The sequence below is a fragment of the Cetorhinus maximus genome, chromosome 15 (genome assembly GCF_964194155.1).
Source record: "Cetorhinus maximus chromosome 15, sCetMax3.hap1.1, whole genome shotgun sequence".
NCBI lineage: Eukaryota > Metazoa > Chordata > Chondrichthyes > Lamniformes > Cetorhinidae > Cetorhinus > Cetorhinus maximus.
The window spans coordinates 6,034,119-6,049,543 of NC_135893.1; the positions used below are offsets into that span (position 1 = coordinate 6,034,119).

A 15,425-nucleotide genomic window follows, 5' to 3' on the forward strand; every position below is an offset into this window, starting at 1 on the left:
TTACTTTCTTGCATCTAATTTCCAAAAGGCAGTATTCCATTTCTTGTTCTACATTGGCCAACTAAACTTAATCTACCATGACCTATCTACTCACGACATGATTGATGCAAACTCACCTCTGTTCCATTTCCTATTGATCGCAATAGAAAACAGCACTAAAATATATCTTTTCACAAGCTGCTTTGTAAAATTTGTAGCCCCAAAGTAACATTTTCTAAAATGTTAAATTATCAATTAAAAATTCAGCCTTTTAAGCTGTGGGATGCCACTGTTTGTGGACAGTGTAATTTCTACATTGTGGAACCTCGTAGCAGTGGTTTAGATGTGTTTAAACATGATCAAAAATATTATGCAACTTCTTCCATTTCAACATTCCCTAAAAATGATGCATAAAGCTGAGGGGCATAACTTAGTGCAAATAGGGTAAATAGGAAAGGAGCTAAAGAAAAGGTTATTGAAGGAAAGAATAGCAAAAAAAGAAACAAATCGAGGAATATAAAATGGATCAGAATTGCAATGATCAAAATGTGAAATGGACAAAGATTTAGAAATAGAACACTGGGAGCTAGATACTTTAAAATGGAGGAATGGTTTATGAAGAAAGACTTCCATTTATATGGCACTTATTAGAACCTCCCCAAAACACTTTATAGTCAATGAAGTGTTTTTGAAGTGTGGCCAAGTGTAATGTAAGAAATAGAAGTGCCATTTTGTATATAGCAAGGTCCCATAAATAGCCATGTGGTAATGACCAGATATTTTGTTTTGGTGATGTCCTAATGAAAAATAAGAATATTTTTGCTATATTTGTGTATATACACAATCACACACTGTCGCTGGGTCAAAATCCTGGAGCTCCCTCCCTAACAACACTGTGGGTATACCTTCACCACATGGATTGCAGCGGTTCAAGAAGGCAGCTCACCACCATCTTCTCAAGGGCAATTGGGAATCGGCAATAAATGCTGGCCTAGCCAGGAACTCTCATCCCATGAATGAATATTAAAAAAAAAAGGGAGTACATTTGAGACTGCAAAATAATGGCAAAGAAATCAAGAATAAGATTTGTAGGCAAATTGTGCTTGCAGTAGTAACAATCTAATTATCTAAGGCAGGTTGTCCAATAACAAAGTTAGTGACTAATTGAAGACAGGTTCTTAGAATGCATCCAGGGCTGTTTTCTTATTCAGTATGTTGCATGGTCAGTTTGGAGGATACAGTGCTGAGTTTACTTCTGGATAATGAAATTCAAGTAAATGACCTGAAGGTAGGGAAACACACTGAAAATAGATTGGAAATTAGCCAATTCCTGTAGGATAAAAGGGGACCAAGCCAAAAATAAATCATTGGTTGGGGCACATACCAGCAGAGAAATATTCACATTTGGGCTGGCAAGATGTAGATAATAGTGTGCCTCAGGAAGTCATGTTAGGACTTATTTTGCTTTCCATTTATCATAAATTATTTGGAAACAGGCACAGAAAGATCACAAGAAATAGGTTCAGGAGTACACCACATGGACCACTGAGCCTGCTCCATCATTCAATATGATCTTGGCTGATCTTAGGTTTCAACTCCACTTCCCTGCCCGCTCTCCATATCCTTGGATTCCCTGACACACCAAAAATCTGTCTATCCCAGCCTTAAATATATTGAATGATGGAGCATCCACAACCCTCTTGGGTAGAGAATGCTTTGAGTGAATCAATTTCTCCTCATCTCAGTTCTAAATGATCGGCCCCTTATCCTGAGTGTTTCAAATTCCATGACCAGCGGAAATGATCTCTCAGTGTCCACCCTATCAAACCCCTTCAGAATCTTGTATGTTTCAATGAGATTGCCTCTCATTCTTCTAAACTCCAGAGAATAAAAGCCCAATTTACTCAGCCTCTCATCATAGGACAACCCCCTCATCTCAGGGACCAGGAATATCAAAGCTTGCTCCTGATACCAAATTACGGGCATTGCAAACAGTGAACAAGCAAAGAGGAGGATATAACCAGAGAAGTGGCATTGACACAAGTTAAAATTGCACAAATTATTGGTTAGTCCACAAATGGAATAGTCCATGTGGTTCTGAACCCATCATTATGCAAAAGATAATGAAACCATAAAGAGGTAGCATCAGTACAGACACAATGGGCTGAAAAGTCTTCTGCAATTTCAATCATGCAAGATGAGCACTGTATATAAAAATAAAATGCGCATCACATAAAACAGGGTTAAGAATATCTTTACCACAACATCTTTCAGTATAATTGAAGTCATGAGAATCAGAACTAAACAGTAACAGTGAAATTTCAGCAAACACGTCAGTGCTGTGTCCTAAATACTCATTGCTCCCAACTGAAAAATAACTGGGCTGGTAGGAAGGTACACAGATGTCAAAAACAGCATTTGCTCCATTTCTCAACAGTTTTAATATCTGGTTATGCCGGTCACTAAAGTGATGTGCTCAATATTTCAAACATTAATATTTTAGATGTTTCCTCTTTAGTTTAATCCTGGTTCAGGAATACTGCTCTTCCATTGCGGAGATGGGGCCAATTCAAATCCTGGTCTCAAGTGTTAGTGCTGGATTCCTCTCAGTGAGGTGTTTCACTTTCTTTGTGACATGGTGGTAGATGGCAGTGGTGATCCTGGTGAAGCAGCCTCAGAAGTACAGCAGTTATGAAAAGCAAGATGATTGAATTCCCTCACAGTCAAAAGCATTAGAACTTTTTCATGAACAATCAAATTTGAAGCATAGGTTCTGGAACATGTTCCCTTTAAGGAACCCTACTTGCCTGGAACTCTGTGAAGAGTGGGGGTGAGCTCTCCTGCTCTCATACCACAAAGAGTTCAAAGAGAAAAATATTTTTTGATATTTATCTTTGCCTCTTCCGGGCAGTTGGCTCCTCCCCCATGTTTCTGCTGGCAGGAAGCAGACAGTGTGGGATTCCCCCAGCTTGCCATTAACACCACGTTGGGCAACATCAGCCTATAACTTTTGCACTTTAAGCAGGCCCCATCCTGGGGGCAAAGGGGGGGGCGGGGGGGTGTTGCTGAGGGTTAAAATAAAAGGCCAACATATTTTGATCTACAAGGAATATTTTAAAAATCCGTGTCAATTTCATCGCACAGTATAATTAACTCATTTGCTCAGTGTCTAATATTTGTGATCATAAAACCAGCCTCTTAAAGATGCACAAGTCACAAATATAGTGTAAGATTGAAATTCAAAATATATTGGGGAAAGAACAATGACTGCTTCACATAATTCAACAGCAGAGGGGCAAGGCAAAAGTCAGCAAGTTACTTTATAAAAAGGAATCAACTATTTTTAGACATCAGTATTCAAGATTCAGTTTATTATAAATTTAGCATCTACTCAAAGTGAGAGATTATCAAAGCTGTTGCTGGGTCTAACAATTAGTTCTCAAGCTTTCAGTAGCAAATACCCAGTAATCTGTAATCACTACATCAAAGCTTAAAGGCGACGCCATGCCCTATAACATTCAAACAGGCTACACTGGCAGATACAGAGTAGTACAATACATTTTTGACATTTGCAATAAATAACACGGCTGCACACGACAAAGAAGTAAACCCGACTTAAAACTGACAAAATCGGTAGGGTCCAAAACTGAAAATCACTGCTGGAAGACTGCCAATGCAATTAACAGCTGCCACTGTCTTGTTAAACCCCAGTACATTTCTTCAGAAGATTCATCTGAAATTTCTATTCCCTTTTCATCCTACTGCAACGAAAACAAAAAATTGTATTCATGCAGCGTTGTGTTATTTTAAAACGTGTACACAAGCTCACCACGGGAGGTCAACTAGTACTCAAGGCATAGCTAAAATTCTGAGGATCTGCACCATAAACGTTCAGTGTGGCTAGATCCCAATCCTCTTCAGCTGTACTGTATCACTTTTCTTTAGCATTCGTCTCTAAACAGCTCCCTGCATTAAAATCTCTTTTTTTAGACACAAGTGATTAATATTTATAGATATCAGCAACAATTCTGGGCATCACACTTTAGGAAGGATGGAAGGCATTAGAAAGGGTGTAGAAAAGATTTACAAGAATGGTTCCAGGGATGAGGGACATCAGTTAGGTGGTTAGATTGGAGAAGCTGATGTTGTTCTGCTTATGGAAGAGAAGGTTCAGAGGAGATTTGAAAGAAGCATTCAAAAAATCAAAGGTTCTGGACTGAATAGATAGAAACTGTTCCTGTTGGCAGAAGGGTCAAGGACCAGAGGGCAGATTTGCAGTGATTGACAAAAGAACCAAAAACAACATGAGGAAAACCATTTTTAGACAGTGAGTGGTTACGACCTCGAAAGCACTGCCTGAAAGGGTGGTGGAGGTAGATTCAATCGTGGCTTTCAAAAGGGAATTGAATAAGCACCTGGAGGGAAAAAATTTGCAAGGCTTCGTAAAAAAGGGTAGGAAAGTGTGACTACTAAATTGCTCTTTGGAAGTTAACATGGACCCAATGGGTCAAATGGTTACAACACAGAAAGATGCCACTCTATAATTCCAATAGAAAGAAATTTAGCAGAGTTGATTAAGTTTCATAACATTACATATTTAAAGTTACTTTTCTGTGAAAAAAAATGCATTTGTAGAGTTTTGTTTAAAATGAACTTGCTCGATTGATTGCTGCCATTACTTTGATGGATGCAGTTCAGATGTTCTGGAAGAGAAAGTAAGGGCTAAATACATCACTTCAGATTGCACAAGATTTTTTTTTCTCTAATGTTCTGTTTTTGAGGGAAGGACTCACAGTGAATTTTTAAAAATATACAAATATTTTCCAATACAAATATTCACTTAAGGCAAAATAAGGTTAACCTGAAATTAAATTTCCCATATACAGAAGAAATTATTTCCCTTGCCCCTATAAATAAAAATGCACAAAACTACATGAAAGTATTGTTATACATGCAACTATTCAAACATCACGTGTTTGATTTTCCACAAGCACAAACAAAATAGAATTTGTTTCAGGTTCAGTTTTGTAATTGTCTTCCTTTCTCTACATCCCCACTGCACAATACCCTTTTCCATTAGAACCACAATCACCATCAACCTTAGTTATTCTGCTAACAGACAAGCTTGTGTGGTGTGACAGCAGATCCTTCTGATATTCTTCCCCCTCCCCCAATCCTCCAGCCATGGCTGAAAAACCACAGCAACTAAATGGTTAACTCTCCACCTAAAAAGGCAAACAGCAAATTGGTTACTGCAACCAGATGAAGATGGAATGGTACTGAGATCTTGTCACAGAGCACCAGTCAATGTTAAGACGGCCAGGAGAGAAAGTTACTGAGAAAAACTGACTAATATTCCTTAACTACACCCATGCACCTATAACCTTTCTCCTGTGATGAGGAACAATTCCATAGGTGGTCATCTTTTCACATCTCACTTGGTGAATCTTGACTAAGAGTATTGGTGTATGACTCAACTGCAGAGGCCATAGCAACCAAACCTGATTCTAGTCTCACCCAAAGGCCACGTACATGCACCTCCATCAGGGCTCAATAGATAGCTATCAGCTACTGGAAGCCAGGATGATTCTGTCTTCCTAACTGGATAAATTACACAGCCAACCGTCAGTCAGCTTAGATCAGCTAACTCAACATAAACCAGTAATCTAACCTGTAATCTTGCTGGTCTAGCCACTAGATGAACGCAGAGCCTTTAGGGGAAGGCAACTACTTTCTTATATCCCTTATACACAGAAGTTTAAATGCAAATTTAAAATCACTTGCTCAGAGTTACTAGAGGATACCTTAAACTGTGAGAAGCCTTTACACTCTCAGCAATGGCCACAGTCAATTTTGCGCAGCTTCTGCCCTCATTACAGTTGCCTCAAGCTGCAACCCATTATGTCATCCAATAATAAAATCTCTGGTAAAAGCCACAGTCTCAACATCAGCTCAGAATGACTTTGAGCCTGCTGTGGTTTTTGGGGGGTGGGTGGGGAAAGAGGCGGAGGAGGAGGGAGGGAGGGAAAATGGATGTAAGAACCTAAGATCAAATTGGTTAAACACGTCCTGATCATTAATGTAAAGTGCAGTGTTGTAAGGCACTGCACCAGTTCATTCACACAACATTTCCTCTCTTTCTCCCGAAGGTGCTGTCCCATTTGACAGCTGAAGTCCTCCAGTAGGTTGCCCAAGTCTCCTTAGCATGTGGAAGCCCAGGAAAAAAAATGCTGCAGACTGTATATCTAAAACAGGCATCACATGAATATTCAGTCCTATCATTGCCCAATATCCACAAAAACACTTTCCAGTTGATGCTTCAAATGATCAGCAATGGGAACCATGCCCAATCACATCTCCCTAGCCCAGCAGCACTGATCTAACTGCAAAGTCCCATTGCTACACTGTACAAGGTCAACTTATGCAACACAGCCCACAAATTCAATTTGGTACCTTCTGGGTTTATATGGCTCACAGCTGCTTAGTGGCTCATTTATCTAGTAAAAGCTATTAGAGGAACCCCTTACAACATACTTTTTAACTATATTTTTACGATATTTAATGCAAGATTTTCCATATCTCAGTTCTTTTGAAGTAATAGCCCTTTTATTGGTCATTGTACGTATGGATTTGTTTCATATTTTTTAAACTTTAAATAAAAAACACTTTAAGAAAGATGCATACTTTACATTTTTATAAAACAAAAGCAGCGCTCCAAAAGCTCAGTTGATACACACAATATCCAGTGTGGGACAGAGCTACAAAGTCTGTCTACACTGAGCTAGTGGACATTAGAATGGCAGCAGGGCCACTGTAATTGGTCTCAGTGAGAGCTTAAAACAGCCGGGGTTTCTGCTCCCGATTGCCATCCAGTGCCCACTGCTCCCCGGCCACTCGGAGGGAAAGTATGCACATGTAAACATCAAGTAACAGCAGGACTGGGTCCACCTGTTATGACCTTTGTAGGTAAATCCCCTACAAAAACTCTCCATCTAGACAACCACAAAGGATGGACATCTGGGCACAGAAGTGAAAAGCGATCAGCACCAGTAAAACTATATCTACAAACACCTTCAAGGAGGGTATTTGAGGCTTCTTACTAAGTTAAAAGCACGATATAAATGTAAAGTTATTGTCTAGCCCCGCCGATTAAACCAGTAAGAAGCTAAGGCATCCATGAGTAAAATCTCACTATTCAAAGTAAAAGTAAAAAAGAAAACTCCATGCCGGTTCAGAATTGAGAAATTAAAAAACTGAAGGTATTAAAAACATCCAGGCTATTCCACACGCATAAAGATAATCGTTACTTTCCCGTTTATCAGTGGTAACCAGAAAACAGCATAACTGTTCCTTGAACATACGCCAAAGCCAATTTGCTGATTTTTTTCCCCTCCGCATTTCTTGTGAGACTTCATTCACACTGTATTTGAATCTTTCCAATCTAATGGATAAAGAGGGTATAATTTCACAGTTTACAGATGACAAAGTTTAGAAATATAAAACAGTGAGGACATCACTAGGCTTCTGGAAGACACAGACTGGTGAAATGAACAGGCACAGTAGATGAAATTTAATGCAGATAGTGCGAAGGGAAGCACTTTTGGCAGGAAAAATGAGACGCTGTATAAACTAAATGGTGCGATTTTAAAGGGAATGCAGGAACAAAGATGCCTAGGGGTTCACATACACAAATCTTTGAAGGCAGGAGGACAAATGGTAATGCTGTCAAAAAAAGCATATGGGAGCCTTGCCTTTATAAATAGGGACAGGGTACAAAAGCAAGGAAGTGAGGTAAACCTTTACAAATCACTATAGAGACTTCAGCCAGAGTATGAACCTAATTCTTAACACCACACGATGTCAAACCCTTGATGCAGTGCAGAGATTTATCAGAATAATAATAGGGATGAGGGAATTCAGTTACGTGGAGTGAGAGGAAAAGCTGGAATTGTTCTTAGGGCAAAGAAGGCTAAGGAGGGATATAATAGATATTTTCAAAATTATATGGGATTTTGTCAGACAAACCAATTCCACTAGCAAGGTGGTCAGGGAACAGTGGACAAAGATTGAAGGTAATTTGCTAAAAAATCCAGGGGGATCTAAAATGCACTACCTGAAATGCTGGTGGAAGTGGATTCATAGCACATTAGCATAGAGCATTCCAGTCAAGTGAAACATTTTATAAACTGGGAAAAAGACAAGGTTACAGAAAGTACAAGTTAGATTGTCCTGACTGTGTGTGGAAGTCTTGTGGTGCAGTGGGTAGTGTCCCTACTTCTGGGCCAGAAGCTCTGGCTTCAAATTCCACTTCAGGACTTGATAGCCATGGACAGGTTGGTTATCAGCCTGTAAATCCTTCCAATACACCTGATGGCAGACAGTAAGAGTGGGAGAGTTTCCTGATCAGCCATACTGCAGAAGACAATGGCAATTCACTGCAGTACTTTGCCAAGCATAATCATGGACTAATCCAATGGAAATCCATGATCACCAACGCCCTCTTAGGGCATAGTACCTGCAGGAGGAGGAGCCGTGTGCATATATTTCTTGTATATCTACAATTTTACTAATTGCAGATGGTAGGTTTAGGTTGCTAACTTAAACCATTCCTATATGTTGCTGACTAAAATGCTCCAAAGATCAACTCTATGTAATTAACAATGTTGCATCTAATGTAAAGTAACTTAACCGATTGGTTCATATTTAGTCAATTGAGTAGTTGGATGAAATGAGAACTAATCAAAGACAATTCAATCAGTAACTGCCAATACAGCATCAGCATGCAGTAAAAATTTGAGCAAGTTACTTTCCCAATGAATGAGAGTTTTGATGGAAGTTGCATTTTTCAATCTTTTCCTATGGGACTATAATCAACTGCAGTACACTGTGACCCAAGCAGAAAACTTACAAATAACTGAAGTACGAGAAGCCACAAAAAAACTTATTTTTTTTCCCTTTTACACAGGTTAAGTCATCAGCATTTCTGAAGTGATGTTGCCACTTGAGGCAAGAGTCACAGCCAAATTAGTTCAGCCAACCAGGCTGTAAGATCATTTGCTGCTCAATGGAGACTGAATAGTAGGAAGGGCTTCCTTGATCAACAATAGCCAAAACTATAAATCCATTGTGGGCAGCAAATCTGGGATGGGATGGGATGGGATGGGATGAACAACTCAAATAGGAGGAGAAAAAGAATACTTGAATCTTAAAATAAATTTAGCAAATATGCTAAAATGCAAAGCAAGTAAATAATTTATACTGTAAATAATTGGAAGCAAGAGGTTGAGAAATACAAGGTTACTCATACCTCAATAAGTTTAAGATGGCAAATAAATAGAATCGCCATTAAATCTGTGAGACCTGTGTCATTAAGTTATGGAATAATTTCACCTACAGTGAGTGTTATGATATTTTTCTTCAGTGAATTTGATGCATTATAGTGATGAGTAAAGCTGAACAGGACTGCAATAAAACTCAAAAGTGTGTAATAGCAGGTCAAAGAGCTTTCTATTCCAAGTGAGGAACAGAATACTGAATGGGACAATAGGATTGCTGGTAAGTGATATAAACAGGAGAGGTAAATTACTTAAGTTTAACCTAATTCCCTTAGTGAGAACATCACATCTTTGAAATCAGTCAGTGTTGCTTTAACAGAAGGCGATGATAAACATGCGTGAATCAGACAGTAGCATTCACAGCCCGTGGTATAAATAGAGAAGAGAATCAGATAGAAAGCTTAAGAGGAAAACTACCACAGCATCCTGCACAGGTACAGAACAGAACGCTGTAATAATTCAAAAATGAGTTGCTCAAGATCATGCAAGATTTTTGTCACCAACTATACTAGTTCTACTGCAATATCTACTGCTTGAACTGATATCCTTCTCAGCCAGTTGTCTTGTACTTAGCGATTTCAAAACTTCTTGTCAAGGTTTACTACAGATTTGAAACAAATACTGTGAGATGGATGCAATTTGTCTACTTCAAAAAAGAATGTTAGTAATTATTTTTTGCTTAAAGAACCTAAAACAAAATAAAATTTAAAAGCAGTTAAAACAGCATAAATGATCAAACACAAGGACATAAACTAGTCCTATTTGTGATCAAGTACAGCAATTGTTAACATGCTGTTACGGTCACAAATTAACACTTTCTTCATAAAACAAAAATAAAAATCCAAGCTTTCAATGTACCAATCTATGTGCAAAACAAAACCAACTTAATATTTGCTAATGATGATTTTCTGAAAGTAACTATATACTGAAATTAGAATAATCAGCAAGAAAATTAACAACGCGCTGTTCACTTGATATAATTATTTTAACTGAGAACATTAGGACTCACTTGTCAAAATCAGATGATCATTTATATACATTTTCACATATAACCCAACTCCTAATTGGTAAAGATCTCTTTTGTGCTCGTTTCTCCTCCTCCCCCTCCTCCTCCTCCTCCCCAACCGACTCCCTTAAAGAAACCTGGAGGCCTACAGCTTCAGGCTAAAAGCCAAAAAGTGTCATTAGTAAAAAAAAAACAAAAACTACAAAAAAATGAAGACATTAGTTTGCAGAGTGTACAAAACGCTGGGTTTCAGGAAGTGTATCTTAGAATTGGAAATTTTTTGGGGGAGGGGGGGGGGGAAAAACTGCACATAACATGCAGAGAAATCAGTTATTCACATTCCAAAAAAAAACCGTATTTTATCCACGTTTCAAGAGCACTCACTTTAGCAGTTCCCCTGGTTCTAGGTTAGATGTGGTACAAATAGGAGGGAGGGGGGGGGGGTAAAAAAAAAAAGACCTCCACGAACCTTTAAAGCATAAAAATAGGCAGGAATGGCCTACAGATGTCGACTGATTCTCAATGATATATACCTGGTGGCTTTCAGCCACAAAAGGGCAATGCAATAAGTTCAGTCCCTTTTTTAATGCTTAAATCGAACACAGAGCACGCTCGGTTAAGACAAATCAACACGTTAAACAGATGGGGAAACAGGACATTGCTGAAAACACAAGGTCTCTCCTCACCTCATCAGCACTAAGTTCTTCCATCCTCTCAGTATATCTTTCCTTTTTTTTTTCTAATCTTACTCTTTCAGCAAAAGTGCATAGTTTGTCTCAAACTCTTTCAACGGACATCAATAAACGCTGCTGCTGCTGACCCGGGGTTGGGGTGGGGGGGGGGGGGGGAAAGAGAGGGAAGGTGCCCTCCTTTTCTCCAGCCTATTCCCTTTGCCCCTCTTGTTTTTTTTAAAAAAAAAAGCCCTGCCTTTGACACAAAGTCTCTTATTCATCAAAACAACACCGGCGCCATTTTGAATCGATCAGGTGACGCGGCGCAGACTCGCCGACAACAGCCAATGGCCGGCCGCGCGCGCTCGGCGCGCCGACCAATCAAGGGGGTAGGGGGAGCGGGAGGGGGGAGGGGGAGGGGCGGAATTGGGGGGGGGGGGGGGGGGGTTGGGGAGGGGAGGGAGGGGGGGGGGGGGGTGGTGGCGGAGCCCGGGCCGTCCGCCAATCAGGGACGCCGCCGAAGGCCGCGCTCTGATTGGTCGAGAAGTGTGCTAAAACGGGGAGCCGGGGCAGGAGTTCGCTGGAGTCTCTCCGGGCGGGCGGGTTACGTAGCGCGGGGCGGGCTGGTTGGATTGATTGATGTCGTGGCGGGAAGGGCGCTCCGATAGTTGGGGGTTAAGGAGGCGATTTCAGGAGCTTTCAGCCTGTTCTGCCGTTCAGTTGCAATCAGGGCTGGTAATCGGCAGAGGCAACCCAACCCCACCCCTACCCCCCCACCCCACCCCCCAACCCCTACCCTCACCCCCCAACCCCTACCCTCACCCCCCAACCCCTACCCTCACCCCCCAACCCCTACACCTACCCCCTCACTACCCCTCACCCCCCCTACCCCTCACCCCCCAACCCCTACCCTCACCCCCCAACCCCTACACCTACCCCCTCACTACCCTCACCCCCTACCCCTCACCCCCCAACCCCTACCCCTCACCCCCCAACCCCTACCCCCCCACCCCCAACCCCTACCCCTACCCTCACCCCCCCTACCCCCTCACTACCCCCACCCCCCTACCCCTCACCCCCCACCCCCTCACCCCCCAACTCTTACCCCCCAATTCCTACCCCTACCCCTCACCCCCCAACCCCTACCCCCCCAATTCCTAACCCCTCACCCCCACCCCTACACCCTGCCGCCTCACCCCCCCCCCCCCCCCACCCCTTACTCCCTACGAATGATGGAGTGCAGCTGCACCCCTTCAAAATTGCCCTCATTTCTAAAGCAATGCCCTTCAGACATACAGCAATGGCTCAGTGAGTCAGAAGGGTGCAGGTTCAAGGCCACCCCCCTTGAGCACAAAAAAAAAATCAAGGCTGACACTCTCTACTGCAGCACTTGAGGGAGTGCTGCGCTATTGGAGGTGCTGCCTTTCAGAGGAGAGGTTAAACTGACGCCCCTTCGACCCTCTCAGGTGGACACAAAAGATCCCATGACACGATTTTGAGGGCGAGCAGAGGAGTCCTGGCCAATATTTATCCCTCCGTTAACATCACTAAAACCGAATTATCTGGGTCATTTTCACATTGTTGTGTGTGGGAGCTTACTGTGCACAAATCGACTGCTGTGTTTCTAACAGTGACTATACTTCACAAGTATTTAATTGGCTGTAAAATGCTTTGAGACATACTGTGGTAATGCGGACGCTTGTGGCTGCTCCTACCAGGAGATCTGCTGTCATGATATGTCACACTCACCTGTCTTGCGCCATCCTCACATATCTGCTGCAGCTCATCTGCAACTGCTCTGTGACATCTGTCATCCAACTATGCTGACCCCTCTTTCTGCTGCCCTCCATTTTGCCCTCTGGAAGAGATCTCTGCAGCTTTGATCAGCTCTGATCAGATAGCCAAAAACACTGCCATTTTCTTTTCTGGATGTCACTTTTTAGAATTCTTTTTTCTCTTCTAATTTCAAGCACCACCTCATTTGTTTTATGGTCTGTATATGGAATTTGTCTCAACATCCACATTTTCAAACATCTCTATTTTCTTCCACAGATTATTGTCCAAATTTCTGAGGTATATAGGAAAGTGGATAGGGTGTTACAAGCCCGAGTTTTCTTCTTGTTAACACATCCTTCATCTTCACAAAGTTATTTCTGGCTGTCTCTATCCTTCTAACTCCTGCATCACATCAGCCATCTTCTGTTATCAGTTGTCCTAAATAGACAAATGTAGCTACTTGTTCCAGTGTGGCACCATCCACTCCGATCTTCACTCTAGTTTCTTCTAATGTATTCCTTTCTAAGTATCATTGTTTTTGTCTGTGTAATAAAAGGTGCAATATAAATGCAAGTTTTTTTTATAGAATAGGTGAAAGATAATAACATCCCCACCCCCCACCCCATACTACTGGGGCATGTAGCAGCCGAGCAAATTTAGCTATGCCTAAATATGTGCGAAAACCAGTTTTTCCTCAGATTGCAAGAACGACACTGGGTTCCAGACAGGCAAAGTACTGGAAAACAGTTAGTACAGGAGTAAAAGTCTACACCTTTGGTTTTCTCTGAATCTTCCAGTTAATATTATTGTTTGTTGTGTTGTTAATGTTTTCAGCTGCATAAAGTTATGTCATCACTAATTTTAGTGGAAAATGCCTTGCATTATATTTGGAATATGAGGATCAATTGGGCATCTGCTATTTACAATCTAGATCAATGATTTAGGTGAGGGGCCAAATGTAATATATCCAAGTTTAATGATGATACAGAGCTAAGTGGGAAAGTCAGCTGTGAGGAGGACACAAAGAGGCTGCACAGGAACATGGATAGATAAAATGAGTGGCAAGAAGGTGTCAGATGGAATATAATTTGGAGAAATGTGAAGTTATCTGCTTTGGAAGGAAAAACAGAATATATTGTAAGAGATGAGAGACTGAGAAATAATGCTATTCAGAGAGACATGAGTGTCATTGTACATGAATCACAGAAAGTTAGCATGTAGCTACAACAAGCAATTAAGAAAGGAAATGGAATGTTAGCCTTTATTACAAAGGGATTGGAGAAGAATCATAAGTGATGGAAAGTATAATCGACAGTGCTATCAAGTGGCATTTAGTCAGCAATAACCTGCTCACTGACACTCAGTTTCGGTTCTGCCAGGGCCACTCACTCCTGCCTGACCTCATTACAACCTTGATCCAAACATGGACAAAAGAGCTGATCGCAAGAGCTGTGGTGAGAGTGATTGCCCTTGATATCAGGGCAGCGTTTGACCGAGTGTGGCATCAAGGAGCCCTAGCAAAACTGGAGTCAATGGGAATCAGGGAGAAAACTCTCCACTGGTTGGAGTCATATCTAGCACAAAGGAAGATGGTTGTGGTTGTTGGAGGTCAATCATCTCAGTCCCGGGACATTGCTGTAGGAGTTCCTCAGGGTAGTGTTCGAGGCCCAACCATTTTCGGCTGCTTCATCAATGACCTTCCATCATGAGGTCAAAAGTGGTGATGACTGCACAATGTCCAGCACCATTCGTGACTCCTCGGATACTGAAACAGTCCACGTCCATATGCAGCAAGACCTGGACAATATTCAGGCTTGCACTAATAAGTGGCAAGTAACATTCATACCACTCAAGTGTTAGGCAATGACCATCTCCAAAAAGAAAGAATCTAACCATCTTGACATTCAATGGCATTCCCATTGCTGAATCCCCCACTATCAACATCCTGGGAGTTGCCATTGACCAGAAACTGAACTGGACCAGCTATATAAATACTGTGGCCACATGAGCAAGTCAGAGGCTGGGAATTCTGTGGTGGGTAACTCACCTCCTGACTCCCCAAAGCCTGTCCACCACCTGCAGGGCACAAGTCAGGAGTGTGATGGAGTATTCTCCACTTGCCTGGATGAGTGCAGCTCCAACAACAGTCAAGAAGCTCAACACCATCCAGGACAAAACAGCCCACTTGATTGGCACCATACCCACCACCTTCAACATTCAATCCTCCCACCACCGAGTGTGTACCGTATACAAGAACCATTGCAGCAACTCACCAAGGCTCCTTCAACAGCACCTTCCAAACATGTGACCTCTACAATCAAGAAGGACAAGGGCAACAGACACATGGGAACAGCACCACCTGCAAGTTCCTCTCCAAGTCACTCACCATCCTGACTTGGAAATATTTCACTGTTCGTTCACTGTCGCTGGGTCAAAATCCTGGAACTCCCTCCCTAACACCACTGTGGGCATACCTACACCACATGGACTGCAGCGGTTCAAGATGGTGGCTCACCACCACCTTCTCAAGGGCAATTAGGAATGGGCAATAAATTCTGACCTAGCCAGCAATGCACACATCCCATGGACTAATATAAAAAATAAAGAAATCTTATTGCAATTATATAGGACCTTGATGAGACTAAGTCTGGAGTACTT

At 41.7% G+C, this 15,425-nt stretch overlaps 1 protein-coding gene across 2 annotated transcripts in view; it reads right to left on the reverse strand.

Annotated features, from left to right (window-relative positions):
* The window catches only part of ube4b (ubiquitination factor E4B, UFD2 homolog (S. cerevisiae)), a 78,539-nt gene extending 67,451 nt beyond the window's left edge, over positions 1-11,088 (reverse strand). For both annotated transcript variants that reach the window (XM_078557805.1, XM_078557804.1), the window contains exon 1: positions 11,007-11,088. In XM_078557805.1, the coding sequence (XP_078413931.1) occupies positions 11,007-11,030 (24 nt within the window). In that variant the 5' untranslated portion in view covers positions 11,031-11,088. The remainder of the gene's footprint in view (positions 1-11,006) is intronic.
* Between the last annotated feature and the right edge of the window lie 4,337 nt (positions 11,089-15,425).